Source organism: Micromys minutus (assembly GCF_963924665.1).
Source record: "Micromys minutus genome assembly, chromosome: 17".
NCBI classification, from domain to species: Eukaryota; Metazoa; Chordata; class Mammalia; order Rodentia; family Muridae; genus Micromys; species Micromys minutus.
In genome coordinates this window covers 12,072,623-12,099,678 of record NC_137952.1, presented here as the reverse complement: position 1 = coordinate 12,099,678, position 27,056 = coordinate 12,072,623, and the positions used below count along the sequence as shown (strand labels likewise).

General features: G+C 44.6%; 1 protein-coding gene across 1 annotated transcript in view; it reads left to right on the top strand.

The window, feature by feature from the left end:
- Positions 1-1,457: 1,457 nt before the first annotated feature.
- Positions 1,458-27,056, top strand: part of EHF (ETS homologous factor) — a 36,118-nt gene continuing 10,519 nt past the window's right edge. Inside the window, exons 1-3 of the mRNA XM_080930826.1 lie at positions 1,458-1,583; positions 21,186-21,285; positions 25,051-25,296. Of these exons, the coding sequence (XP_080786952.1) occupies positions 21,189-21,285; positions 25,051-25,296 (343 nt within the window). The 5' untranslated portion in view covers positions 1,458-1,583; positions 21,186-21,188. The remainder of the gene's footprint in view (positions 1,584-21,185; positions 21,286-25,050; positions 25,297-27,056) is intronic.

The following is a 27,056-nucleotide window of genomic DNA, read 5'->3' as shown; positions in this document are numbered from 1 at the left end:
TTTTTATAAGGCCAGGGAGCATACATTTGCATGTTAACAGAGTCTTTGGCAGGTAAATAAGGTAGAACTGGAGGGGAGGTGGGTTTATTTACTAGAGGTTAGAGAAGCTGAGCAGCTTTATAGAGCCACCCTAAACTCTGCCACATTAAGGATGCCAATACCTCCTTTAAAGACTTACTTGTATCTAAGACCCCTCCAAACCCACCCCTGCCCCACCATTATCTTTTGCATCTGAAACTTCTCTGAATTCATGTTCCTTAAACCAGGCAACAAATCCAAGAGAATACTGCAGCTGGCTGGTTCCTGTCTCAGTTAGAAGCACAAGCATTTGGGTTCTGTTCCTTTCACAAACTTCTGAGTTGTGATCACAAAATCTTCATCTCTTTGCCAAACTCCCTCCTGTCTTCCAACAAAGGGAGAGGAGGCTCACTGACTTCAACAAACCTGCCTGCCTGCTTTGCTCATAGAAGACTGTTGTCCAGGAAGATCCAAAAGGGAAAGTTAATGGTTAGGGGATTGTATTTTTCCTGGCCAGGGTAGTCGCTCACCTGTGCCGGTAGAGAAACATGTGGGACCCAGTGAAGCAAGAATAGGAAACTCCCTATGCACCCTTAGTGCAGGAGGTGGGGGTCTGTGAAATCTGTAGATCCCCCTTGGCAGTGCACATCTTGCTCAGACTGTTGGTTGGCATTTTGTTTTTCTATTTTCTGGATCCTACAGGGAGGGTTGATAAACAGTAAGATGAATCCTGTAAGTGTCAAAGGTTCTGATGAGCTGGTCAACCAGCCCTTGTCTTGCTGAGGAGGACTGTAGCCCAAAGACATTTCATAGTGGCCCCTCCCTTCCAGGACCAGCCCCTCCTCCAAGGTGCTTACCTGGGGCTGGGAAAGCCTCTGAAATTGTCAAGAGTCACTACAAAGAGTTGGTCATGATGCCCAGAGATAGAATGGGCTAGAAGCTCTTTCCACGCCGGGTTCCTGCACAGCCAGGGCAAAGATCATGATGACATAGCAGAGGACTAAATACAGGTTAGAAAATGAGGCAGATATTTAAGAGCACCTCCAGCCCTCTTCCTTCATTTGCTTAACAGGGACTTTTATGTCCCCCGCCCCTTCCTCACAGCATCTTTGGGGAACGAGGTCCTTTATACCTGAAACTGCCTCTAAGCTGAAAAGTACAGTCACCACCAAATCAATTCCTCATCCATTAACAGGTTGTCTCTGTTCTTGAGACACAGGCATAACCTGGTTAGACCTGTTTTGTTTGAACACTAACGTGTGAGTTGGCCAAATGCAAATGAGCCAATGTTTGTAATCCTTTATTTTATTTTTTTAAAGGGCCGGGCAGCCAATCAGAAGAGGGGGAAGTGACTTAGGGAATTCCCGGTTGGTGGCTTATTGCTTAACATCCTACAAAATGATTTTAAATTATTGTCATATGCATTTATCTCCACTCTGATGAGAGCTCAGAAGTGATAAGGCCGTGGCTCCCCATCCCGGTAGGAGCTGGTGTGATAGCTTCCTGCCTTCTTCTTCATCGCCAGAGCCATAGGACTTCCCACCCAGAATCTTTAGGTAAATGAGGTAAGTCCTTGCGTTTAAACTTCTTTTGAACTTGGAATTCAAACTGCCGTGTGGCAAGACAAACTTGTCTTGAAGGAGACAGGTGAAAATAAACCAGAGCTTCCCGGGGGCAGCTGGCAGGAAGCAAAGTTTGTGTTACCTGAGCTCGCTCACTGGGTCTTGTTGGAGTTTATTTGGGTGAGAACAGCTGGGCTACTTGGTGTGTTGTTTGTGAATTCCCAACATTGTCTTACTTCCAATCAGTAAGAGTCTAAAAGGTTTCTCTTTGCCCATGCAGTGTGACAAAGCCATATCCTTGAGTTAGATTTCTCTGGAACAAAAAGCAAGCGGAGACAGGTGACTCTGATGTCGCTCAGTGACGAGCTGGCTGGCTAAGGGCTGGTAGGGCTCAAAGCGTATGGCCTCACAGTCTAGAGGTGTCTTTGCTGATATTTCTTCTGACTCATGAGCCAATTCACCTTTAGTGTATTTTAGTTTGAGGAAATGGGTGTAGATAGGTAAAAGAATCTATATTCACAGTGGTGACAGGAATCAGGTGGCCAAGGTTAGGCAGATGGTATCCTTAAAAATGATCCTATGCAGAAAGAAAACTCAGCTTAGGTAGAAGATTTCACTGTGTCACAAAAGGACAGACCAACCCTTTGTTTTTCCACAATGGAATACTATGACCAGACAGGCAGACATGACTCACCAGCAACAAATGCTTCAATGTAGGGACTCTTTTGATTTTGTTTGTACGCCATGAACAAGTGTTGGTGCCAGTGTAGATCGAGCCGAGAGCAGTGGGGAAATGAACCTTGTGGGTTCACGAGAGCAATGAAATGGCAATGTCTCGTTGACTTTTTGTCTTCTTTGAGACTCACTGAAAGCTGCTGTGTGGTGATACGTGTTTTAGATGAAGTGTAAGATTCTCTGAGTTCGAGTCCTCAGGTATCTCCATTGTTTTCCCACATTGATCTCAGGGAGAATGGGGAGTTTGGAGTCTGAGGTCTCCGACAGAAACACCAACTGGTTCTATGAGATGTATCAACTAGTGTGAAGAGGTATCAAGACAGTATCTTTCAATTAATAAGGGGAAGTTAGGAATCATGGTTGGTTGGGTGCTGCTTTCCTTGAGATTCAAGGATGAGTCAATTTCTTGAAGAAGAGATAAAGATGTGTTTTTTTCTCTTTACAGAAGAGATAAAGAGAATTTTACAGTTAAGAATGCTATTAGAATATGAAGCCATGTGGGACTAGTTTCTGCTACATCACGGGCTAGTGGCATTTAAGAGCTGTGATGGGAGAGACCAGAGTTATTTAGATGTTTATAATCACATTTAAATGCTAGCAAATATGAGTATCACCTCCCATGTTTGTATATCACTGGGCAGAGATGTTAAGAGAGCAGTTTTGAAGAAGCTGTGTTGGAAGTTCTATGACCACTCATAATACCCTTATTCAGGACCTCTTCCTGTCGTCATGGATATGAAAGTATATTTGACCCAGGTCTCGTTTATGCAAAAGGTTCCAGAGTCAATAACATTTGTTGTTGTTGTGCTAAAAATTATATTACCTATAAACCACACAATCTTTCTGATTTTTTTTATTTTATTATTATACTGAGATTTCTCATGTGTGTGCCTTGGGCCTTTCTAGACCTCTAGAGACAGGCTCTACTCACACAACTCCATGTTTGTGGGTACCCTAAGGGTCTTCCACTCATTGGCTGGTGTTATCTCAATCCTCTTTCAATACTTTCAAAGGCTTGAGTCAAAAACAGAACTGAGACTTCAGCTATGTTCTCACTGGTGTTCTGTTAGCTGGTTGGTGTTATTAGTAGGTCAGAAAGTGAGCACTTTGGGGCCATGTTCTGCTCTAAGGAAGTGGGATTTGGCTTTCTGGACTCTTACTAGGTTTTATTTCCTTTTGATATTCTCCAATCTTTGGGGATTTGAGAACTGGGCTGTGTCCATTGGGCTTCCTTTCATTTTTAACATATAAGAATGTTGTTTCATAGTGTATTGTCACACACGGTTGTTGAAACTTGCATGAGAGCTCACTCAGTCTTCTCTCCCTTTGGACACAGGCATCCCTGGGTCTTTTACAACAGATATGGCCTTTGAAGATTTTTGGGAGGTGAGGTGGGTTGGGTCCTGTAACACCAAAACAGCCAGACACCACGCAGATCTCCTGAGTGAAGGAACCTGCACTTCAGTGCCACCATTTCGATGGTGTTTTGAGCCATTTCTCCAGTTCAGCTGTCTCTCCATGGAACTGAAGCAACAGACTTTTCTGTTGTGGGTGGGGCCCCAGTTGGGAAGCATTGGCTTGGTGTTTCAAGACCATACATTCTGACCCTACTTCGGTTACTATTTAACTGAGCACAGAGCAGTGGCTTTCAGCTTGGGTAAGATAAATCTGTAGTAAGGTCTCTCTTGGAGCAGTGAGGCAGGGGATTGCCACACTGCTCAACTTTTCTTAAATTGGCTCCCTACAGTTGAGGGGAGAGGCTAGATAATTTATTTTATTTTTTATTTTCATACTTAACTGTTCATAAGATGATTTTAAGTGATACAACTTGTTCTAAGGAACAATCATTTTACTATTATTAAAATTTGTGATTAAAAAAATGCTGGTCAGAATTTTAAAGGGCCGGGTATTAAGATATTCAGGAAATCAGCCACATCATGGGGAGAATGGCTGTTCATGATAGCATATCTTAGGATGGGACATATTTTCCAGCCAAATGGCACCATGGTGAAGAAGCCAAGATGGTCTACACTAGACAATTCTATCAGTCTCTTAAAAACTTTAAAGTTGATTAAAAACTTTCTTACTTTTCAGACAGGAGCAAAGATTATTTCTTAGGCTGGCTCCGTCTTTGGAGTAATCAGAGTATACAGTACAGGGAAGGTAGTTGGTGGGACAACGCTCACTGTGGCCGTGAGGAAACCTGAGAAGGCTGTGTGGCCCAGACCAAACATTGTACCTCTCTGGGTTTTAGTTTCCTCTTTTATACATTCCGATTATTTTAAAGATGTTTGAACTTACAGATTCTGCCAGCTGTGGTGGCCTAAGATTTGGGGACCAACTATGTAAAGGGTTGGAGGGATTAGAGTCTGTGACAAGAGAGAGAGGGGGGTGGCAGATGCCCTGAGTTAGGAAGATTGCTGGGGACCCCTGAAGGTCTCTTTTAGGGTTTTCAGAACTTTGACTGAGACTGGTGATATATGAAGCTGGCACCTGGCACCTTAAAGGGGGGCGGTCTCAGCAGCTCATTGCACATGCTATGGCCTCCTAACCCACGGGCCCAGAGCTCGTGGGATATCAGAACTGGGTAGCTTGTGATCCATGGGGAACAGGTGATTCGTGACTATCATTTGAAGAGGCACCATAGGTACCTCTGGATCAGCCCAAGGTAAACCTTCCACACACTGGCATTCACTTTGCCTGAGCTACATTGGTTTGCTCATGGGTGGCTGACCAGATGAGAAAGATATGGACCCTGTTCTAGAGGAAGACTTGATGGTAATCATGTGGGTGACAGGGCTTCTTGGGCCAATGTGAAGCCCATACTGTTCCCAGATGGCTTGGCTTTGAATCTGTAGCAGACAGAGCTTATAACCGGGTCAAACACGATGTCCCACTTAAAGAGGATCCTTGGGTATTAATTGACTTGGTTTTAAAAGAGACATCCTGTTAAATGCTCCTTTGAAAATGGTTTCACTAGCACCTAACCACAGTCTGTCTTTGGCTTGCCTTCTGGGGCTAGGCTCCTTGTCACCTGGTCACTGGCTTCGGTTGTATTTCCTCTCCTCATCTCTCATTTACTTAGCATTTTAGTCACCGGTGAAGGGTTTTGACTATTTGTTCAAGTTGTGATGTATATAGGTGTACCCAAAACATAGCGTCTGATGAAACAAGTCTAAAATAAAAAGTGGCAAAGAGCCAAGCAGATAATTGTGTTCCTGTTAAAGGAACCAAGTATCCCATTAACCCCACTATTTTACTATGAAAACTTAGACAACCTTGTCTAGATGCTTCCTTTGATGTACCTGTGGTGAAGTGGAAGCGGTGTATCCGCTGCTTCCCGTTCTTACTGTCATGGTCAGTGGACTCTGGGGCTAGGACCTTAGGCCAGGAATGGATCTGAGAAAGTTCAGCTACTATTAACCCTCCCCCCACCTGGTACCAGCTTAACCCCGAGGTGCTCTCTGAACAAGAGAGGGGTTTTTCTTGTGTTTGACAACAGAGGGCTGAACGTGGCCACTGTGCAGTTCGCCCTGGGATCGCTCTGGGGAGCCTTTAGCCAGCTTTCCCTCAGTAGGGCTGGTGCTACAGCCTGGAGTAAGGGATGAGCAGATTTTGAGGGCGGGGGGGGGGAGAGAACTAATATTAATTCTGTCTTCCAGGTGTCTGCTGACCAGACTTGTTTTGGCTTTGTGTAGACTGTAGATTTAGCCTGAAATTCAGCCTATGCCTAACTTTCTTTAAAAAAAGATTTTATTTATTTATTTATTTATTTATTTATTTATTTATTCATTTAGTTAGTTTATGTATGAATAGACTGTCACTGTCTTCAGACACACCAGAAGAGGGCATCAGATCTCATTACAGATGGTTGTGAGCCACCATGTGGTTGCTGGGAATTGAACTCAGGACCTCTGGAAGAGCAGTCAGTGCTCTTAACCACTGAGCCATCTCTTAAGCTCAAACTTTGTTCTTTTTAAGAAGTTAAAGAGCAGCTAGTTGCAGTTCTACCATCTTCCCTCTACTGGCCAGAGGCTTGTGGGATTTTGTGAATAAAGACTACTTGTGTCTGAAGGGGGGCAGCATTGAGTTCTCATAGCTGGAGCCACGGGTTCGCAGGGATGTAGAAAGATGAACACTGGCTGTAGTGTCTGAATTCCTGGCTTTAAATCTACCACTGGATGGTTGAGTGCCTTTGGGTGAATTCTGTAAATGTTAACATCCAAGACTTTTCATCTGGAAAATGGGGTAATAACATCTACTGTGTAGGGCTAGTAAGTTAAGCAAAGAATGTGAAGTCATCCAGACAATGCTCATGAATAATTTGTAGTAACGATTTATAGGCTGGGGCCTAGATAAAAGCATTCAATCTGGGCACTGGAGCAGGAGTGTTAAATTCTGTTTGGTTTTTTTTTTTTTTTTTTTTTGTCCTGTAATGATTTTGAACTCTGACCTTGGAGAAGAAAAACTGGATATTTAACGTTTACTGCAGATAGTGGGCATTAGGAAATGGGATAGTCCACAGTAATAGGAGATCTCCAAATTGAGCCGTTTACTGAGCTACCTTCAAGCCACAACACACAGTATGGGCTTTGGCATTTCTCTCCTATGCATGGATGCCTTTCATGTAGAAGGCCCTGGAAGAAATGTCTTTCTTCTGGTTGTTTACCAGATTGTTTCTCAGCCTTCTGGCTAAGATCAAGTGTGGTTGTTCACCACATAATCCAGCTGTGTGAAATGGTGCTCACGAGTAGGGTTTGTGAGAGTTTGAGAGAGTTTCTACTGAGCACTGCTGTAGAAAACATTGACCTTGGGCATCTGGAGGCTTTGTTGAGAGAGAGAGAGAGAGAGAGAGAGAGAGAGAGAGAGAGAGAGAGAGAGAGAGAGAGAGAGTGCATGTGTGGGTAGCTACTTATTTTACTGGGATCTTGTGGGTCTGCCTTGTTGAGATGTTGTAGACAGGTGTAAATCTTTCCTAAAGACCTAGTTGAACAAATAATCCTCTGCTGTTAGTAAAACATCCAGAGATCTAACCTGGTGTCCAAAGGAAAGAATTCAGAGGACCTAGGGAAAAATGACATTATTTTCAATAACTTTAAATTATGATTTAACATATTCTCATAATACGAATATAGGCAAAGCTTCCCATTACTATTAGCTGGAACAGTAATTATTTCCAAGAAAAATCATTAATATTTTTATATCATGTTGTACTTACTACAGAAGTATCAAAGTATCAACATCTTCCTCTACAGAGGTAATTAGATGAGGGACAGATATTCTAATTCAGTGTGTTAGTCAAGCACACATTATAATACTATACATGTAGCATAATTGAAAGTGAGGTTCATACATCTTAACAGAGTGCACAAAAGATCCATGGAGAAGGAATTGGGGTGACAACCTAGGTACAGCATTCTCTTGCACAGGAAATGACCACTGAGTCCATAGTCTTCACCACAACAGGGAAAGGTGTTTTTTCTGCTTGTAGATGGCCTTGGCATTGTGGATATATTTGGGTGTAGGACATAGAGAGGAGAAAAATGATAACACTAATATTAATAACTGCTGTTTGCTGAGTGTCTACTGTAGGACAGGGTTTCAAGTATGTTCAATGTTGTATTTCTTTTATCCTCTAAACGATCCAGAAAGACAAGATCATGGGGCATCCAAAAAAGAGCATTCCACCCTCAGTGATGATAGTCTTGATGAGGTAAAGATGATGTTAGGGCTACTGTCTTGGAGGCAGCCAGCATTAGAGGTGACTTATATGGCTATGTAGGTATGGCTTGTGTTACATAGAGTCTGTGCTTAAGAAGACTATTTGGTTTAATGTCCTGCATATTCATATATTTCTAGTCTCTCCTCCCTCCCCCTCCCCCTTGGTCTCTCCTCTTTTCCATCCCACTCCCTCTCCCCACTACATAACTAGGACTGGCCTGGAACTCACTATGTAGACGAGGCTGCCTCACACTCCTTAAGCTTGTGTCTGTGTCTCAAGTGCTAGCAGTAGGAACATGTGGTATCACACCTAGCTTAACATACTTAACATGACTTCAACAAGGAGCTCTGCTTTGCCATTTGCACTGAGGCCTGCATTGTGTAGCTTATGGTGCCTTTCATCGTGGTGAGGCTTTTGAAATAGTGACAATTCCTGGGGGCTGGTAGTGTGGAAAGTTGCTCTGGAGGTCCTTGGTACACGCTCATCTTCCTCACCAAAGTAACTCCAGTGTAAGCCTGAGGCTTGGGTCAGAAGAAGGGAGACAGAGTTGCAGAGTTGGTGAATTCTTGTTTTGAATTTACACTGAACGGTTTTCCCTCTGAAACAACAGGGGAGGGGCCAAGTTAGTATTAGTATTGTGCAACCGAATTCCTGAGAAAGCCTTTGTGGGATTGAAGTGCTCGCCATCATGGTGGCTTCTTATTCCTGAATTTCCAGAGAGCCTCTTCCACATGTGGACCACTGAGTTACGAGAAGCAGAGTCAGGTTCTGGAGGGGAAACGAGACCCAGTGTGCCGTGGGGCTGGATTCATTGAAAATGATTCTGTGAAGGAGCTTGGATTTCCTATCTCCATCATTAATAGTTGTCTGGACAGGAGAAAGCTACATTTCTCCAAAGAAGTCACCTTCAAATTTGCAAGGACATCCAGGAGCAATTTGTTTCTGAATTTGTAAAGATGAAGAGAGACCCTTGCCAGATACTCTGGGATTTCCAGATTGAGTGTGTAGACTTCATGTGGTGGAAGACAGGGAATGCTTTGCTGGATTTCTCTTGGTAGAAATTCGGTTCCCAAATGACACACCCAGTTTCTTTCAGTTCTGGGGTATTCCTAGCAGGTCTTCCTTCAGACTTCTGGTGCGCTCCAAAGGAGCTATAAATTCTCTTTAATTTTCTTCAGTGTTTCCTGCTATTATTATGGCTCTTTTTTATTAAGGCCAATAAGTCCGAGGTGGCTTCCAGCAGCCACTTCAACCCCTGAGTCAACCTGAGGCTCAACAGGAAGCCAGACTGAAGGGTTTTTGTTTGTTTTGTTGTTGGGGATTGAGTTAAGGGTCTCTTACAAGCCCAACACGTATATATCACTGGGGAATATAGTCAGCGTCTCCTTCACTCTAACTTAAGTTTTCATGAATATATTTAGGGAACCATGAGTCAGTGTGTAGTCAGATCTAGACTCCTATTTGCTCAAGGACACCTTTCCTTCTAGAGCACAGAATGACCAGTGTGTCTCTTTATCATATTTAGGGGGAAAGTCGACGACCCATCTTGACAAACTTTTAAATGAAAAGTATGAGGTCTTAGGAGACAGATGTCTCCTTTTTTAGTGATAGAACAATCCATCCCCAAATCTATAAAGATATACGCTGCTTTCTTACTCATTTCTTAATACACTTACAGGACACCCTGTCTATGTACTAAATCGGCAGGTAAGACTTTGAATTCCACTCTGCCTTTTTATTTGTAAAGTGGAGATTTTAGTATGTTATGTTTGAAGTTCTCATGAGGATTCCAGGAGATAATGTAGGGTTTGGCTTCATCCAGACTACACAAATACTTGATACATATGAACTCCTTCTCTATCTTCGCTTTTATTGTTGCTTTGTAATTATACAGTTTGTGAGACTTCAGATTGGTGGCTGTGAACTTGACATTTTGGTATTTTCCGGGGAGGAAACCTGATTCTCGAATTGGTCAAATCCATTGTCCTAATCCATCCCAACCCCTCCCTGCCTCCAGTCCCACCCCTTCCCTCCCTCCACCCTTCCCACATTCTTGTGCAGTTGGTCTTATTTATTTTTTCAGTCAGCTAAGGGTGCTGTTAAACCTTTTCTTCTTCTGCTGCCTGATTTGATGTGAGGAACTCCACTCCCTGCCCTGCTCATGACAAGAATGCTTGGGAGTGCTCAGCCAGCCATGTCCCACCCTGCTGGATCACCCTGTCCTTAACACTCAGAAAAGAAGGCACAAACCCTGCCTGTTCCACAGCCCCTTCCCATTGTTCTCGAACCCTTTAAATTCCTGGTGGTAATGGGCCTGTGGTTCAGAGAAGGCTGGGGAGAAGGTGTTTTGTAGAGAGTGATGGATATGGCCTATGACTATGCATGAGATGAAATGTGAAGTCATTTCCTCTGACTATGTGTTGAAGACTGGGAGATGATGCCACTGGCTAATTGATGTCCTCTCTGTTGAATGATATGTGGCCTTTTAAGACTTAACTCATCATGGGTTTTTGACTAATGAAAAATGAGAATATCGTATTGTTTGAATTGCAGAAGAAACTGCATCTTGAACTTCTCAGGTATTTTTTTCTACCTGGGTCTTGGGACTTCAGAGCCTGATGCAGGGCATGAGGGAGTTTTTACAGCCTGGTTTTGGTATAAGGATGGCCAACCACATTTCTGAGATAGGAATGCCATGGTCTAGGGACTAGGGCTTTTCATCCTGGCTAGCTGGTGCGCATCTGTGGGAGAGGCTGGACTGAGACTGGGGATGTGTGGGCTAAGTATCCACTCTAGCTGGTAAGCCATAGACCATATCTCCTCACTGAACACCCTGCATTTCAGAAGTCAATCATTTGAAGACTGTGGTTTGGGGTTGAATCACCTCCCTGGAGTCCCTTCTTCACCCTTGTTCATCTCATTCCTGATCTGAACCTGGCTGGCTGGAGGCTGGCCATATCACTCTGCAAACCTTGGACACCCCTCAGTGCCCTTGCAAACCAGCCAATGGAAAAGTACAAAGTCTTCTGGCTCCTGGGCTTTGCCAGCTCCCACTGGCCTATTCGATGCCTCCTTCTCTTCATGGGAGTGGGAGGATAGCATCATAACTGAAAGGACAGGGTTTTCTCTGGTTTTATAGGAAAAACAAATTGGCATGAAGGCCAAGTCAAACCAGCTCAGGCTGTCTGAGCAGATGCCTTTCTTTGCTTTTTTTTCTGTTTATTTTCCAACAAATCAATGCTTAACTGCATTGTTATCGGAGTAGAGCAACAGGTGCAAAAAAAATATTGCTGCTGCCAACTCAAATGGAGAGGAAGGGCTTATCCCCTCTGGGAGGTATTCAGAAGATAACAGAAGCCCCTGCCAGCAACTGAATTAACAGCTCTGTGTACGGTGGGTTTTATGTTAACACAACCCACTCCTAACCCTCTGACACATAAACACGCCATTGTCTGGGCAAGAGACTTCCAGCCATGCTGACAACCAATTGCTTTATTCTGCCCCAAGTGGAGATTGGTTTTGGCTGAGGCTTCTTTGTGAAACTCAGAGGTGTTATCCTGTCTGCCAACTCCATGTCGAAGTGAGAGTTTTCTCAGAGGGCAAAGGGTTTGGGGTCACAGGAGAGGTGAGGATCTGACTTGCTTTTTAAATGTGTTGAAATTCTTTCCATAGCTACTTCCCCCCCCCCTCCCCAATACCAGACAGTTGCCTGGCTGCTTCTGCTCCTATTCCATTACCAAGGAGATGAATGGGCTCAGGGGCCTTTGGAAAGTTCTGCTATTGTTTTGAAAGTGTGTCTTGACCGAAAAGTCTATTCGTGCAGGGTGACATCTGTGTTTGGTTCATTGTTTCTAATTGCCCAGCGCCAAGAAGAATGAGGTACATCTAGTCTATATGTTCATTGGAAGAGACCAGTAAATATCATTGAACAAGCATTTCTCAGAGAAGTTTCCTTCCCCTGAAGGCTGATTCATCAATTTTGAAGGGTGTAAGGCTTAACACATAGGTGGTTAAATAATCTTTTAAAAGTGGAGGTGGGGCCAGGTCAGGTCAGGGATCACAGCAGCAAGTCATAAGAGCCTTTTGAAGTAAAACAACAACAAAACAACCATCTTAAGAGTCATCTAGAAATGCCGGGTTCTGAGGTCAGAGTATCTGTTTAGTCTTTAGGGACGCACACTTACAAGGAACTCTGCACCTATAAATGTGGCAGTTTTGGGGAGCGTGAAGATCAGTGGTTGTGCTGTGATTTGTATCCTGGCAGACAGCATAGCAACGGGCTCTCTACAAACAGAATGAACCTTGAATCCTCCGGACGGAATCTTTGGTCTCTGACCTTACGTGGGCTGTTTTTATGTTTCTGGACATTTCCTTCAAGACTGATGTCTCTAGGGGTTAGTCACCTGGTGGTGAGAGATGGAAGTGAGAGCAGGTGACAGAGTCTACAGAGCAGACATTTTTAGCTGGGAGGGTGCTCAAGGGCTCTAGCCGAGGGGGCTTAGAAATGCGGATCCTGGTTCAGAGGTCTGGGTAGGGAACGCATGCAGTTTACGGTTCAGTTCTTCCTTGGGTGGGGAGCATGCTCCACAGGAGAGTCAGTTAGCCCCAGTTTCTCAAGTTATTTTGGAAGGTGGTGGTCATAGGAGTCATCTGGGATGTTCCAGCCTCCACATCTCCTACAGTTCACCCCAGGCTGCAGGAAGAACAGGCCTGTGTCTTTCCTGTACTTTCTTTACCTGATAGTCATACAGTCATTGGGCTTTTAACATTCAGAGGCTGCCGTAGCAAGGAGACCGGTTTGTGAAGTTCTTAGGTAGTGAAGAATTCTTAGAAATGACCCACCAGGATGTGACTTGCTTCAGTTGCCACTGGAGAGAGACGGTAGAACCTTTATTTGTCCCAGGGGGAGGCATCAAGGCAACACCCAAGCCAGGTAAGAGAACAGAGTTGAAAACTTGCCAAACCTTTCTCAGAGATGGCCCCTTAGGTTTGCTAACCCGTGTCTATCATGACGTGTCCTTAAAATTCCAATCTCACACGAGCACAGAACTTTATTTTATATTTTATACTAACTACATTGGTATCCATGGTAACTGTAATGGTGTCCATAGATCTTTAGGCATCAGCAGCTGATCCTTAGAGGAACCGAGGCCCATAGAACAGAAGGGTTGAAACAGAAGCATTCGCACATTTTGATGTGGGGAAAGAACAATTACTTCTACTGCAGCCTCTAAGGGTTCAATCTCGTCCTGACTTGTCATATCTGAGTGAAACTGACAGAGGCCCCTTGGGTTATTTCAGACAATCTTGTGTTTTGATCAGTTTTGGTGCCAGCCACTGTCAATATGTACCATCTCGTCTGGGGCTGGCACCAAGGCTGATAGAGGTCAGCAGGATGTGACTTATTTCCCAATGGCCTACTGTCAGTAAGGTGTGACTGCCACTGAGCCATCCTCTCTTTCCCCATATTGTATCATTGGTCATGAAAATGCTCAGTGTTCCAGGAATACTGGGTACTGCCCCTGAACTCGAGAAATCTCTACCTCAAAATACATGAGGAAGATAAGAAGTTGGCTATGATGTAACTCTGAGAGGATCAGATACTTGATTCCCATTTTGCTTAATTTGTAAAAACACAAATCATGGCCTGTGTTCTATTTAGCTAGATTTCACATGAACATGATTTTTTTTTTCTCTACTGCTTGGGGGAAGCCCTTTGAAAAGAACAGTCAAATTGAAACAGGAAGTTAGTAGGAAGCTCTTGCAGCATCTTTAGGGCAAAGGCTGTGTGTTCACCTGCTGGCAGCTTTGATTAACGATGGAGAATTGTTTGGTGGCCGCTGTTGTCACAGAACAAGTAATTATTTAAAAGGCTTAATTGCTCTCTTGTCTGGTGAAGTAAATGTGTCCCATGGCAGCCAGTTCTGAGGCAGTGTGAGGAGTGTGGTTGGGTTTAGAAGAAGGGAGCTGTGAAGAAGGTACAGTGTGGCTTTCACTCTCAGTTCCCTTAGACAGAGGACAGGGAATACAACTGCTAACCCTGATAAATCTGCTCCATAGTGCAGGCCCATCTCAATATGCTTCCCACCTCGTGAAAGGGGTAAACAATCTACCCTTCAAGCTGGGATCTAAGTCAGATTAAGTAGCCATGATTTTGGGCCAACTTATTTCTCAAATACTAAATTGAAAATAACTCTGTGAGTTATCAAGAGGGGCAGTCACATCATATCGGTAGGTATGCATGTGTATGTATGGATCTACTTCTTGTACACACATGTGTGCTTGTGTATATGCTTAATAAAGATATAAGGCAGTTCAGTGGGTACAGGAAATGAGACTGTGGGTACAGAGGACTTGAGGAAGGCTCTAGACTCTCCTAAACATTGTTGTTAGACTGAGTTTGAATTTCTGTCTAGTTCAAATCTTGCTAAGCTCCATGACCTTGAACAAGTTGCCTGACTCCTCCGAGCCTCCTGTTAGATGAGGTAATGCCTCCAGGAGTTGTGGTAACCAGCATCCAATCCACTTAGATAATGGCTCAAGACTTTAGCACATAATCGCTGGTACATTTGAAATATTCTCAAAGTTTTAGTTACTAGAATATAACAAAAATGATTTTTTTTTATAGCATTTGGTCCTTATTGGGTATCTGAGCAAAAGGAAGACCTGCTTCTAGCTGAGCAAGTCCATGTTGGCCTTGTTTGTCATTTCTGGGAGATTCTCTGCATGTCCTAGAAAAGAGGCCAGCGGAACAGAATAAGAATTGATAAGAATTCCGAGGCTGGCAGAACTTCCTGTGAGATACAGGCCTCACTACCCTGTCAGAATCCCGAAGGGGTGTCTCCTTCCTTTGTTTTTCTGTGCCTATACTCCAGATTTCAGAGCCTGGTCTCTGCAGCCATTGAGTATTCTGTATTTAGGGATCACACAGGACAGAGAAGCTGGCGGCCATGTTTTGTTAGAGCCCTGTGGCTCTCCCTACCTATGCTTGTTCCAGTACCATAGCCAAGGGCTGTGGGCATGCAAAACCTGTGGTCACATAGAGCTTGGGAATGTGTGCCCTTGCACTGGGCTTGGCAGCCTTAGTTGGTTCGAGGTGAGGGATCTGGTGGGATGGGGTAATGTTTTTCAGTCCCTCGGGCAAGAACTGTGTCCAAAGGCAGATGACATGACTTCTGTGAATAGTCCAGCTGTTGGCCGCTCAGCTGCTGTTATCAATATACCTCATCCACTCAGCAGCACCAGCTGGGACAGAACAGGACCCTGGAGAACAATCTCAAGGCTTGGCTGGACTAGCAGATGTTCTAGAGAACTGTGCAGATGACAGAGGTCCAAGGCTTTGTTTGCAATGAATTCGGTGCTCAGTTTTCTCCTTGGAGGTTCAAAGCGGATGAGAATCATGAGTATTATTAATATTATATAAAAACCACCTAATGTTTCCGAAGTATGTATTATGTATCCAAAACTTTTCTAAGCACGTGGTAGCTGTTCCCACCTTTTTAACCTCAAAAATTCTAAAGAATATCTTCATATCATAAATGAGGAAACAGAAGCTTAGAGAAGTTAAATAACGTGTATGAATTTATCCTGTGAGCCGTCTGGCAAAGCCAGGACTTAACATACGGTCACCCGACTCCATAGCCAATGGCTCCCAGACTCATGCACCCTTGTTTCTGAGGAGTCTGGTTCTATCCCAAGAATGTCAGGCAATTTCAGCTTAGGAAGAGATTCATCCTAAGAGCTAATTAATATCAGACAGTGGCCACACGGTAGGATGCTTGAGTACTTTCCAAACGTTCTTGTTTACTTTTGCAACCTCCACTTTTTGTCATATGGGGAGCCTGAAGCTGTAAAGGTCCTACTTCCCCATAATGAACACAGCCACTGAAATCTCAGCCTTCAAGACCCATGTCATGATCCTTGGCATTTGATGACCATTTTGGAGATACAGTAACTTGAGTTGAGTGGGAATCTTCTGATTCTCTTGAACATGTCCTTCAAGCTCAGAGCCAGAGGGACTCCATCTTGTGGCCTGACCTTGCCTTCTCCTATGTGAAACCTCCACCCTCACTACCAGCAGCAAAATGTAAGACTCTCAAATTTTCCATTCCTTCTGTATGTGTTTTTCCCAAGTGGTCGGGTCTGTGTGTGCTGGCTGGGATGGCTATCCTCTGGAAGACAGAGGGACCCTTTGATGAAGAGTTAGAGAAAGCATGGTCCCAGGGCATCATATAAGCCCAGAAGCCCCTGTGGTTAGCCTCTCAGAGTTTTATGTTGTTTGCCCCAGCTGTTGCCTCCACAGGCCTTAGTCTGAACTACAATTCTCAACCATGGGTGACTTTGCTCCAGGGGACACATAGAAGAAAAAGCTTCCAGCATACAGAATCTAGTGGGTAGAAACAATGGGTGCTCCTGCAAACCCTACCCATGTGTGATGACTTCCACACCAAAGAATGTCCCAGCTCTATCTGCATTCCTGTTTCTTCTAACAGGATTCACAGTGGGCCAAGGAACGGCTCTTTCACAGATGACTGGGTAAAGAAAATGTGGCCCATATATGCAATAGACTGGTGTTCAGCCATGAAATGACAGGACTCTTGTTATTTGTGGCAGTGGGGATGGAACTGGAGGACGTCACTGTGAGGGATAAACCTGACATAGAAAGACAAACACTGCATGTTTGCTTCCACTCCTTGGTGGCAGGTTAAATAATGATCTCATAGAAGAAGAGAGAATGGTGGTGTCAGAGGCTAGGAAAGTAGCAAGGAAGGGGGTAAAGAAGAAAAGGTTAGCAGGTCACAAAATGCAATTAGAGGAAAAATTAGCTCCAGTGTTTTTCAGGACAGTAGTGTAGCCACAGTCTACAATCATTCATTATATATTTCAAAGCAACTGGGGCAGAAACATTCCAAACGCAAGCAAATGACTAATGTTGGGAAGGAGGAAATACTAATTATATATTTTATATATGTCTGAATTGCTGGACTGCACCCTCCAAAATATGCACATATACTAGGCCATAATTAGAAATTTCAAGAAAGAATCATTCAGCCCCAAATTTTGGTTGTGGGAATGCTGAGAAGCTGCCATTGGCCTCTTTCTGACATGAGGAGGGTCTTGTCCTTTGTGCCTTTGCCTTCCCACCGACAGAACCAAAAATATCCATCCCTCAAGCTGAGGATGGAGAGCAGTAAGTCCTGTTTCCAGGTCACCTTGTGCACATGGCACAGGGAGCCTCTCTCGGCCTCTCAGGTGTAGATTGAGTCCCAGCGCAGGTGAGACGTTTGCTAGTTAAAGAAAAGAAAAATAAGGCTACTTTTAAATTGGGTTGTGTGCACTCCACACACTGGATTTGGACACGTGTAAAGCCACCATATTAGTTCTGTAGAAGAGCTCTTCTTTATGCTTAGTGAGTCAGGGTACCCTGCCCTGCCACCTTCAACATTGCCTGGGTTCAGAATGAGGGGTAGATTCAAAGTCACAGAGCAAGGTGGGGTCTGAAACCTAACTGGGGTCCTGCAGATCTTAGACTTGACTTTACACACTTAATGTTCCTTTTTTTTTTTTTTTTTTTTTTTTTTTTGGAAAGCTATGTCAAAGGCAAAGTAGGGAGCTGAAAACAAACCCTAAACAATATTCGCTCCTTTTAATTAAAAGGGTAGCTTTTTATATTCCATAAACCAATCAGTCCACCTCATGGAAAGTCTATATTAGCACACGGGGGTGTGGGTACGTTGGTCATAATCTGGCTTTTTTATAGTTCTCAAGGCACATTTATTATCCATTATCTCATTTGATCTTCTCAACCGTCCTGAGAGGCTGTTGGAGGACAAATGTCTATATTTTACACTTGAAAAGCTGGGTCTGAGAGGGAGTAGATGTGCCCAAAGGCACTTGGTTTGTCTAGTCCACGCAGAGTGCCTCCCGTGGCTCCTTGTGTCTGCTGCTGGGGTCTAGGGCTGTCTCTCTTCACAAGCCTGGGGGAGGTCCAGTGAACTCTGACTCACTAAGGGTTAAGCCACATAAACTTTTTTATGAGTTGTAACTATTTAAGGGGCCTTGTAAAAAGGGCCCCTCACTATGCTTGCCTGCTTTCCCCTGGAAAGGGGATGCTAGGAGGGGGGAGGGCTTTGGAAGGGGTACAGAGTGGGAGCAATGAGACCCCTTAATCCAAAGGCTTCTCTGTGAGTTGGGAATAGTTATGAAAGTTTCCAGGTGAGTGTGTTAAGAAATGACATGTGCCCCGGGGAAAGGAGCCTAATTAGATCCTGAGAAGTGTCCCGGGACACTTACCAAATTCTATTTTCAAAATGTTTTCCTGCTGCTTCCTGTTCAACTCTTTCTAGATTTGCTTGCCATGTGTCTATGTGTGAGAGTGTTCTGTCTACATGTATGGTATATGCACCATGTGTGTGCCTGGTGCCTGAGGAGATGAGAAAAGGACACCAGATCCCCTGGAACTGGAGTTAGGGGTATTGTGATCCATGATGTGGGTACTGGTAACTAAATCTGGGTCTTCTACAAGAGCAACAAGTGTTCTCGCCCGACGAGCCACCTCTTCAGTCCCAGGTCTTGTTACGACCGTCCAAGACCTTGACACATACAGTGTCAGGCAATTCTTCTCGGGGTTTGTGTTTGGTGATATGCCCATTGTACAGCTGGGGCAAGTGAGGCTCAGGAAGTTTTGAGCCATATGAATACAGAGATTAGCATCATGTGTGGTGAACAGAGGAGCTAGAGTTTCTGTTCCCTCCTCAACAAGTGTCTCCAGCTCCTGGACCACCTGCCTCCTCTTAGGAAGCAGAGAAACAATCTCTGAATTAGTAAGAGGGAGGCACCTACTGGATCCAGCAGGTCTTGTCCCCACCAGCCACTTAGAATCAGCACTGTGGAGGAGTCCTAGGAATTGATGGTAGGAGGCCTGTCTTTGCAGGTTTTCTGAGGCTGCAGGATTGCTCTCTCCAGCAGGGCTGGGCTCTGAGCTGCAACCCTTTCAGGGTTAAAAAGTAACCTTTCCGCTGCTTGTGGGTGAGCAAATGCTGCCAAGGAAGAAACCCAGCCTTGAGCAAACAAAAGCCAGGGCTGGGCCCTGTCCCTCCCCAGCTGCCTTCTGAGTCTCACAGGCTTTCTTCTGCCTTAAAGGCCCGGAAGGGTGAGTTAGTACAGGGGGATTGCTCTCAAAAGCCAGATGAGAACATGCCTCCCTTCCTGTGCGAAAGGAAGGTTTGATCAGATTGGTTTTCCCTCTCTAAGGTGAGAATGAAAAAAGTTTCTGGAAAAAGACTTAAGAATCAGTTTTACCTTTTTAGATTGAGAAATGTAGGCTCAGGGTTGGTTTGAATCCAGGTTATCCACAGAGGCAACCATTTTCCTCACTGTGGTTTCTCTTAACTGTGTCTGGCCTTGTGCCAAGTGCCACAAGTGTAGAATGGTGTTTGATCTCTAACCAGTGTCCAGGACAGATGTGAGCATCTATAGCTTTACCTACGGGAACCGAGGTAAAGAGGGCTAAGAGATGTTGAGTAACCTGTGTGAGTTAACACTCACTCAAGCTAGCAAATGTGACAGGTTGGAGGAATTCCAGCTCTCCTGGCTTTAAAGCTTTCCTGTAGGTGCCAGACTTCAGCTCTCCTGTGTTTCCTCCTAAGCTTCTCTAACTCAATTGCCTGTGTTGTTTCTACTCTGATTTGCTTTCTTTACTTTCCACTCATGCCCCACCGGTGTTCACCAAGCATCAGTGACCATGAGGTCAGCAATTACAAGTGGTGTCTGGCCCAGTTCAACCCCTAAGTGCTGCTCTGTTCTCAGGACCTATAGGTAGTACTCAGCTCCTCTTCAGACTGAGCATCCTTTGCTGAATGAATGAATATATGGGTGTATTATATGCTTTCTCAAGGTTATATATCTTTTCTTGATAAGTTTCTACACAGTACCAACTAGAGGAGCTGAAGCTTTGTTAGGTGTGTGTGTGTGTATGTGTGTGTATGTGTGTGTGTGTGTGTGTGTGTGTGTGTGTGATAATTTCAGGGGAAGGACCATTCTGTTGATATGGGTAACACCCAAGGTAAAATTTCCTCCAAACAGGACAAAGAAATCACAAACAAACAAAACCAACAACAACAAAACCCAACCATGATCCATACTGCATTGTTTTATAAAGAATGAGGGGCAATGCTTCTTGGCCTTTTGGCTAAGATAAAGTGTGAGAAGGAAAGACTGTGAATAGAGTCACGAGGCTTCAGAATAAACCTCCTCCCACCCCCATGGGTGCACACACTCCTGGGGTCTAACTTGTAACATGGAGGGTGTCCAGTTTGGGAGTAGGTACATCATACATGGTATGGATTTTTCCTGAGATGTAAAATGTTTACATTGTTCTAACATTCTGGACAGGTTCTCCATGAAAACTGTTCTGGGTTCCAAGGCTGAGAAGTCAAGGAATTTGTCTTCACGATGATTTCAAAGCCTGTTGGATCTTCCAGGTCTCTGTCAGAAGAGATGCTAGCTATACCTTTTTAGCCAAGCACAAAAACCGTAGTTTTCTGTACTGAAAAGATGAAGTGTCTGTCACAGAAATCAAAGGATTACTAATCTTAGCCCAGAGCCAAAAAGCTTAAGGAGTTCCACTTAGATAGGGTGGAAGTTCTGAGAAGACCAGCTGACCCCAAGGAGAACGTGGCCCCGAGGAAACGTTCCTTGTCCCTAAGTGTGGTGGCCACTTGTGTGGAGACTCACAACGTTGTCACATAGGGGGCTAGGTTTGAGATTTCACTGATTGAAATTCCACTTTAAATAAAACCTCTCTGGTATTTTCACTTTTGTGAAGCACTTGGATGCTGGCCAGGCTTGCCCTGCGAGCAGGCATTGTATTTTCCTCCCGGCTTCGTTTCTGATCAGAGATTATTCATTTATGAATGGGTGGCTGTAAAAACTTGCCTCATGCATATGAAAATTGAACCTGGAAAATTTTAATTGCCATGAGTTTTGCTTTTGCTGAAAGGGCTGTGGCAATGGGTGGAAGGCCACGTTCCTTTTTCCCTTTCTTTCTTTTGGCCTTTCTTTCTTTCCCAAATGAACTCCATGTTCTGCCCTCTCCGGTGACATTTGTCTAAGAGGCACAGATTAAGTGACTGTTTGATCCCTTGCAGATCATGATTCTGGAAGGAAGTGGTGTAATGAATCTCAACCCAGCCAACAACCTCCTTCACCAGCCGTCAGCCTGGACGGAGAGCTACCCCACATGCAATGGTAAGGCCTGTCCTCGCCTGTTCTTCCTTCATTTCCAACATGATGTTTGGAAGCACTCTCTCTCTCTCTCTCTCTCTCTCTCTCTCTCTCCCCCCCCCACCCCCCGACAATTGAACCCAGTGCCTTGCTTAATCGTAGAACCTACCGCTGATCTATACTTTTTCACAGGAGGCAACTTTTAATGCTGAAGGGCTCCGTGGGCCTCCATGGCTTTATGTCGGAGCTTATTTGAGATAGACCACCACCTCCTTCTAAAATGTAAAGATCTGAGTTGGCACTAAAGGTTAATACCTTTATTCACACATACATACATACATACATACACACACACACACACACACACACACAGAGGGAGAGAGAGGGGGGGAGGGAGAGAGAGGAGAGAGGAGAGAGGAGAAAGGAGAGAGGAGAGAGAGAGAAAGAGGGAGGGAGGGAGGGAGGGAGAGAGAGAGGAGAGAGGAGAGAGGAGAGAGGAGAGAGGAGAGAGGAGAGAGGAGAGAGGAGAGAGGAGAGAGGAGAGAGAGATTGGTCAGGGCCCCAGGTGTGTCTTTTAGTACTTTACTCTGGAACATACAGACTCAAAGTAGGAGGATCTGGTGACAAGGCTGTTTGGTGATCTAGCTTTTGTCTCACAGTGAAAGCTGAATCAGAGGCCCTGTGCTTCTCTATGAAGGTGTGAAGGCATCTGGTACAGCCAGGCTGCTGGGACTCAGTGCACCCCCACCTGCTGCTAATCTCTCCACTGCTCACATTTGCCTTGACATGCAGATGTGTCCTGTCAGAGGGAAGAGTTTGAGAAGCAAGATCTAGGACACTGGCAGAGTGACATTCTCTGCTGAGTGGCCTGTCCATGTGGCCTTCCTCTTGTAACCTGGAATCTCATCCAAACATGACAGGCAGCATAAACAGGTGCCCTCCCAGTTTTAGATTACTTGTCCCCTCAAACTGCTGTCCTTTCTGGACAGTTACAGATTCTGTGGCAGACCTTGAACTTGCTGTGGGAAACTAGAGAAAAAGGAAATCTAAGGAGAACAGGAAGTCTTGGCATGTCTCAGGCATTGTCTTGTTTGCTTTGGAGAAAACCGGAGCAGTAGATTTAGCAGGGAGTACACTTCAGATGTCACTTTTAATTTTTTTAATCTCTGGAGGTCCCCAAAGAAGACCGGGGTTATTTTAGGAATAGAGGCGCCATCAGCAACAAAAACACCAGTTCTCATCTTTAAACAATGTCACCTGTGAGATGCAACAATAATAAAAATAATAGCGAGGACTTGGAGACGTCCGCTCTAAACTTTGTATTTTGCGGGAGAATTTCTATATGCCTCAGGTTTTAGCCTGTCTTTTCCCAGTCCTTCCTCCCATTGTCCTGTTGCAGTCCCCTGCAGAGGAAGCTGTGGGGATGCATTTGCTTGGCTGTCAGATGGAAGCCATGGGGTTCATCCTGGGAGCAACAGTTATCAATGGCCATAATCAATAGCCATCACCTTGATATCCTGACTGATCTTGATTTCTTGCTCTTGTTGCTTTGTCTGGAAGCAAAGGCTGGATTCTGAAGGGGGAGGAAAGCAAGGCATCCTGGGATCTCCACTGCTTCCTATAAGTCCTCTGGCTGGGATAAAGGGTCAGCCCCCAGGCATTATGGGAGTCCTGCATCTTCTTGTCACTCTACAGTCTGGCAGCAGCAACAAGAGCAACAGCAGCATGGCAAAGCTTGCCAAGAATGCAGAAATATGCATTTAAGCAGAGTCCCTGGTGGTTGTAGTTGTGCTGAAGTTTTAAGTACTTAGCCAGCATGATTTTGAAGGGACAGGTAGGGATATTTTTCCTTGTAAATACATTTTCCTCACAGAATGCTGTCTCCTGACCACTGGGTGGCTTCTGGAATTTGGAGTAGCTGTGAACACTCACAGGAGAGTGAATTTGGATCCGTTCCTTACAGTTCTCTTATGAAAGCACGAGGTAGCCATGCACACAGGACACTGACATTTATCATGTTCAGCAGTTCACCCACTAGAATGCGCTTTACCTCTTCATCCAAATTATCTCACAATGCATATATCCATGTTTCTGAGAGATTTGCTCTTCAGCTGAAAGGGAGTCACGTTGATTGTGTGGTGAGCTTCCACCGTGGCTCCAGTGGAGGTTTTATGGATATGAGATGAGTAAGATTGGAGTCCATGACCTTGAACACAGAGTTTGCGAAGGAGAACAAGCCAGGGCTCAGAGATCTATAAAGATAAGCAAGACATGACAGGTGCTGTTGAGAGAAATCACAAGCTCCATTCCTGGAGGTTCAGTTCTCAAAGACAGGCAGGGAAATGCTGGTAGCTCTGAGTTCAAAAGAGAGCCAGGAGCCCAGCAGCAGTAAAGGGAAGGACAGAGCGGGGCCTGCAGACAGACAGCACAGAAACAAAACAAAGAGGACACAGGTGACTTCACAAGCAGTTAGCAAAGTGCTTCGGTGCCTGGCTTAGCAGTGCTGTATATGTTATTTCAGGGACTGGTGGGAGGCGTCTGGAGGAAACTGAGTGGCAGCAGGTGTTGGACCAGCTATAGTCATCAGCCAGGGATGAGGAGACATCACAGGGTCAGCAAGTGGATCTGTGTCACTCCAGGGAAGAACAAAGCCATCAGACAAAAGGAAGCTTAATTTAAGACCATTGTATTTGATGGATCTCAGCTTTTGTCTCTGTACCTCTGTGTCCCTCCCCCTCTGTGTGTGTGTGTGTGCGCGTGTGTAAGAGGAAAAAGAGAGTAGGAGAAGGAACTATCCTCAGCCCTCTGCATCCCAGGTTTCCACACCCACAGACTCATCTAAATCCTAATGCCTCTGGGGGCCGGAGAGATCACCCACGGCTAAGGTGCTTGCTGGGCAAGCAGAAGAATCCGAATTCCGAGTCCCCAGCACCTATGTAAGAGCCAGGCAGATGTGGAAGATCACACCTGTAACTCCAGCACTGGAGGGCAGATAGATGGATCGCTGGATCTCTGTGGTCAGCCAGTCTAACCAAATCAGTGAGCTCCTGGTGCCGTGAGGAAACCTTGTCTCAAAAAAATCAGATGGAGAGCGACACTAAAGACCAGAGAGTGACTTCTGGCCTCTACATGAATGCACTTGCATATACACAAATACACGCGCGCACACACACACACACACACACACACACACACATACACACGCTGCATCTGAACTGAGCAAATGCAAAATCTTTTCTTGTCCTTATCTTCCACACAATCCAAAATTAACTATTTATAGAGCCTTTACATTGTTGTGAGGATTGTAGTTACTCTAGAGATTTTAAAAATATGGTGGGAAATGTGTAGGTTGTATGCAAATATGGCATTATATAAGGGATGTTTTTGGTGATTATGAGGTGTTCTGGCCAAGTATTTGCATGAGTACAGACATCTAGGAAGTAGATGACCTACAACCAACTCTTTCACATGGGCACTTCTTTTGAGGGTAGGGTAGAGAGTGTGTTCAGAGTACTTCAGGTATTGTGTATTATCTAGTATTTAAAGATGGATGTCACGCAAGGAAGAATATGAAAATGCCCTGCCACTACCGGACAAAACCCTCCACATGCTAGGAGCCTGCTATCCAGAACACATTCTATATTTAGCTCCCAAGGTCTTGCTCACAGGCTAGGGGCTATAGTTATGGTCCCCATTACATTACCCACAGCCATTCTTTTTGTGCTTTTGTGTCTGAGGCCACTCAGGAACAAGCAGAGGCCACTCACTAGATCTTGCCCTATTTTGCAGTTTCCAGCGGTTTTTTTGGAGGCCAGTGGCATGAAATCCACCCTCAGTACTGGACCAAATACCAGGTGTGGGAATGGCTACAGCACCTTCTGGACACCAACCAGCTGGATGCCAGCTGCATCCCTTTTCAGGAGTTCGACATCAGCGGGGAGCACCTGTGTAACATGAGTCTGCAGGAGTTCACGAGGGCAGCGGGCTCAGCTGGGCAGCTGCTCTACAACAACCTACAGCATCTGAAGTGGAATGGTGAGTAGCAGGGGCTCCACAGCTGTCTGGGATCCTTTTCAGGAAATTACTGCTTCCCAGGAAAGGCAAGTGGCAGAGAGAGGAGAGGTGCAAAGCCTAGGGCAGGGTATTTGTCTAATCCCTTAGACACATTTATGAAACTCTTCTTGTGGCTGCCTTTATTTCCAGAGAGACAGAATTAGCTGAGTTATCCACAGAATTCCTGCCACAGTAAGGCAAAATTTTCCAACATTACACATTATATATTAATTATTTTTATATATTTAGTTATATATAATATATGTAAAATTTTACTTGAGGCATTCAAGTGTTTTACCTGTGTTTTTGTGTCTGTCCCATATGTGTTCCTAGTGCTCATGAAGAGATCAGAAGAGGGTGTTGGATCTCCTAGAACTGGAGTTATAGATAGTTGTGAGCCACCATGTGGATAGTGGGTACTGGATCTGGATCCTCTAAAAGAGCAACAATGGCCTTTAGCTTCTGAGCCATCTCTCCACTCCTCCTTTACATTTTTGACAGTCTAATAACTTCATTTTCAGCCATTTATTTGTTTGTTAAAAATCATCAATAATAAAAACAAAATAATTTTTTAAAAAAATTGACTTGTTATAAAATTACAATTATAAATTTTTTGTCCCATTATCTTGAGATCCAGTTGGACTCTGTGGTTATATAGCTGGCCTTGAATTCTCTGTCACTCAGACTGCCCCCGAACTCAAAATCCTCTTTAATTAGCTTTCCAGGTTCTAGGATTACAGGAATGAACTAGCACACCCAACCCAGACCCAGGTTCTTAAAATGGGAGTCCAGTGAACTTAAGATGGCATGTGGAACCAGATCTGTGTCTCTGGAAGGGAGAAGGCTCACCCCACATGTCCCCCTTTCCTTTAAAGGCATAGAGCAGGGGCTAGAGAGGTGGCTCAGCAGGTAAGAGCACGCATTGCTCTTGCAGAGTTGGTTTCCCATACCCACATTAGGAGTCTCACAAGCTCCTGTAACTTCAATCTCAGGAGATCCAACATGTATGATGAACCACACTGCATACGGGCTCACATGCACATACCTACACACAGAGACTCACACATGACACATACAATACAAAATAATAAAAAATTGATATTTAAAAATAGATACATAATAAAAATATTTCTGAGAACAGAATGAATGGGTTGAATACACACGTGCTGTTAATGCAGTGATTTCTGGAATAGTTCCTAAAACCTCAAGTTTTTCTCCTCAAGTCTCACCCTCACTTAGAGACCACCTTGCAAATTGTCCATGGTAAGAGTGCGCGTGCGCATACACACACACACACACACACACACACACACACACACACACACAGAGAGAGAGAGAGAGAGAGAGAGAGAGAGAGAGAGAGAGGACCCATTGGAAGTATGTTTATGTCTCAGCAAAGTTTGTGTTTGACAAGTAACTAGGACTCAGTAAATGTGAGCCCCAGAGCCGCGTGGGCAGTCTGCCGTCAGCAGGGAGTGTGGCAGTCACACTGGCAGCCATCATGCCATCTAAGACGACCTCATCTGGCACCTGGCATTCTCTTCACTCACCTCATCGTGGTGGTTACTCATTTTTGCTTTTTTTTTTTTTTTTTTTTTTTTAGAATCAAACAAAACAAGGCTGTATTATTTAAATAATCCCCAGAAATCTTTGCAGCCTGCATACATATACTTGAAGAATTAGAAGTACCTAATTATGTCCACTCCTGGAAAGCTTTGTTCTGACTGAAACCTGAGGCAGGG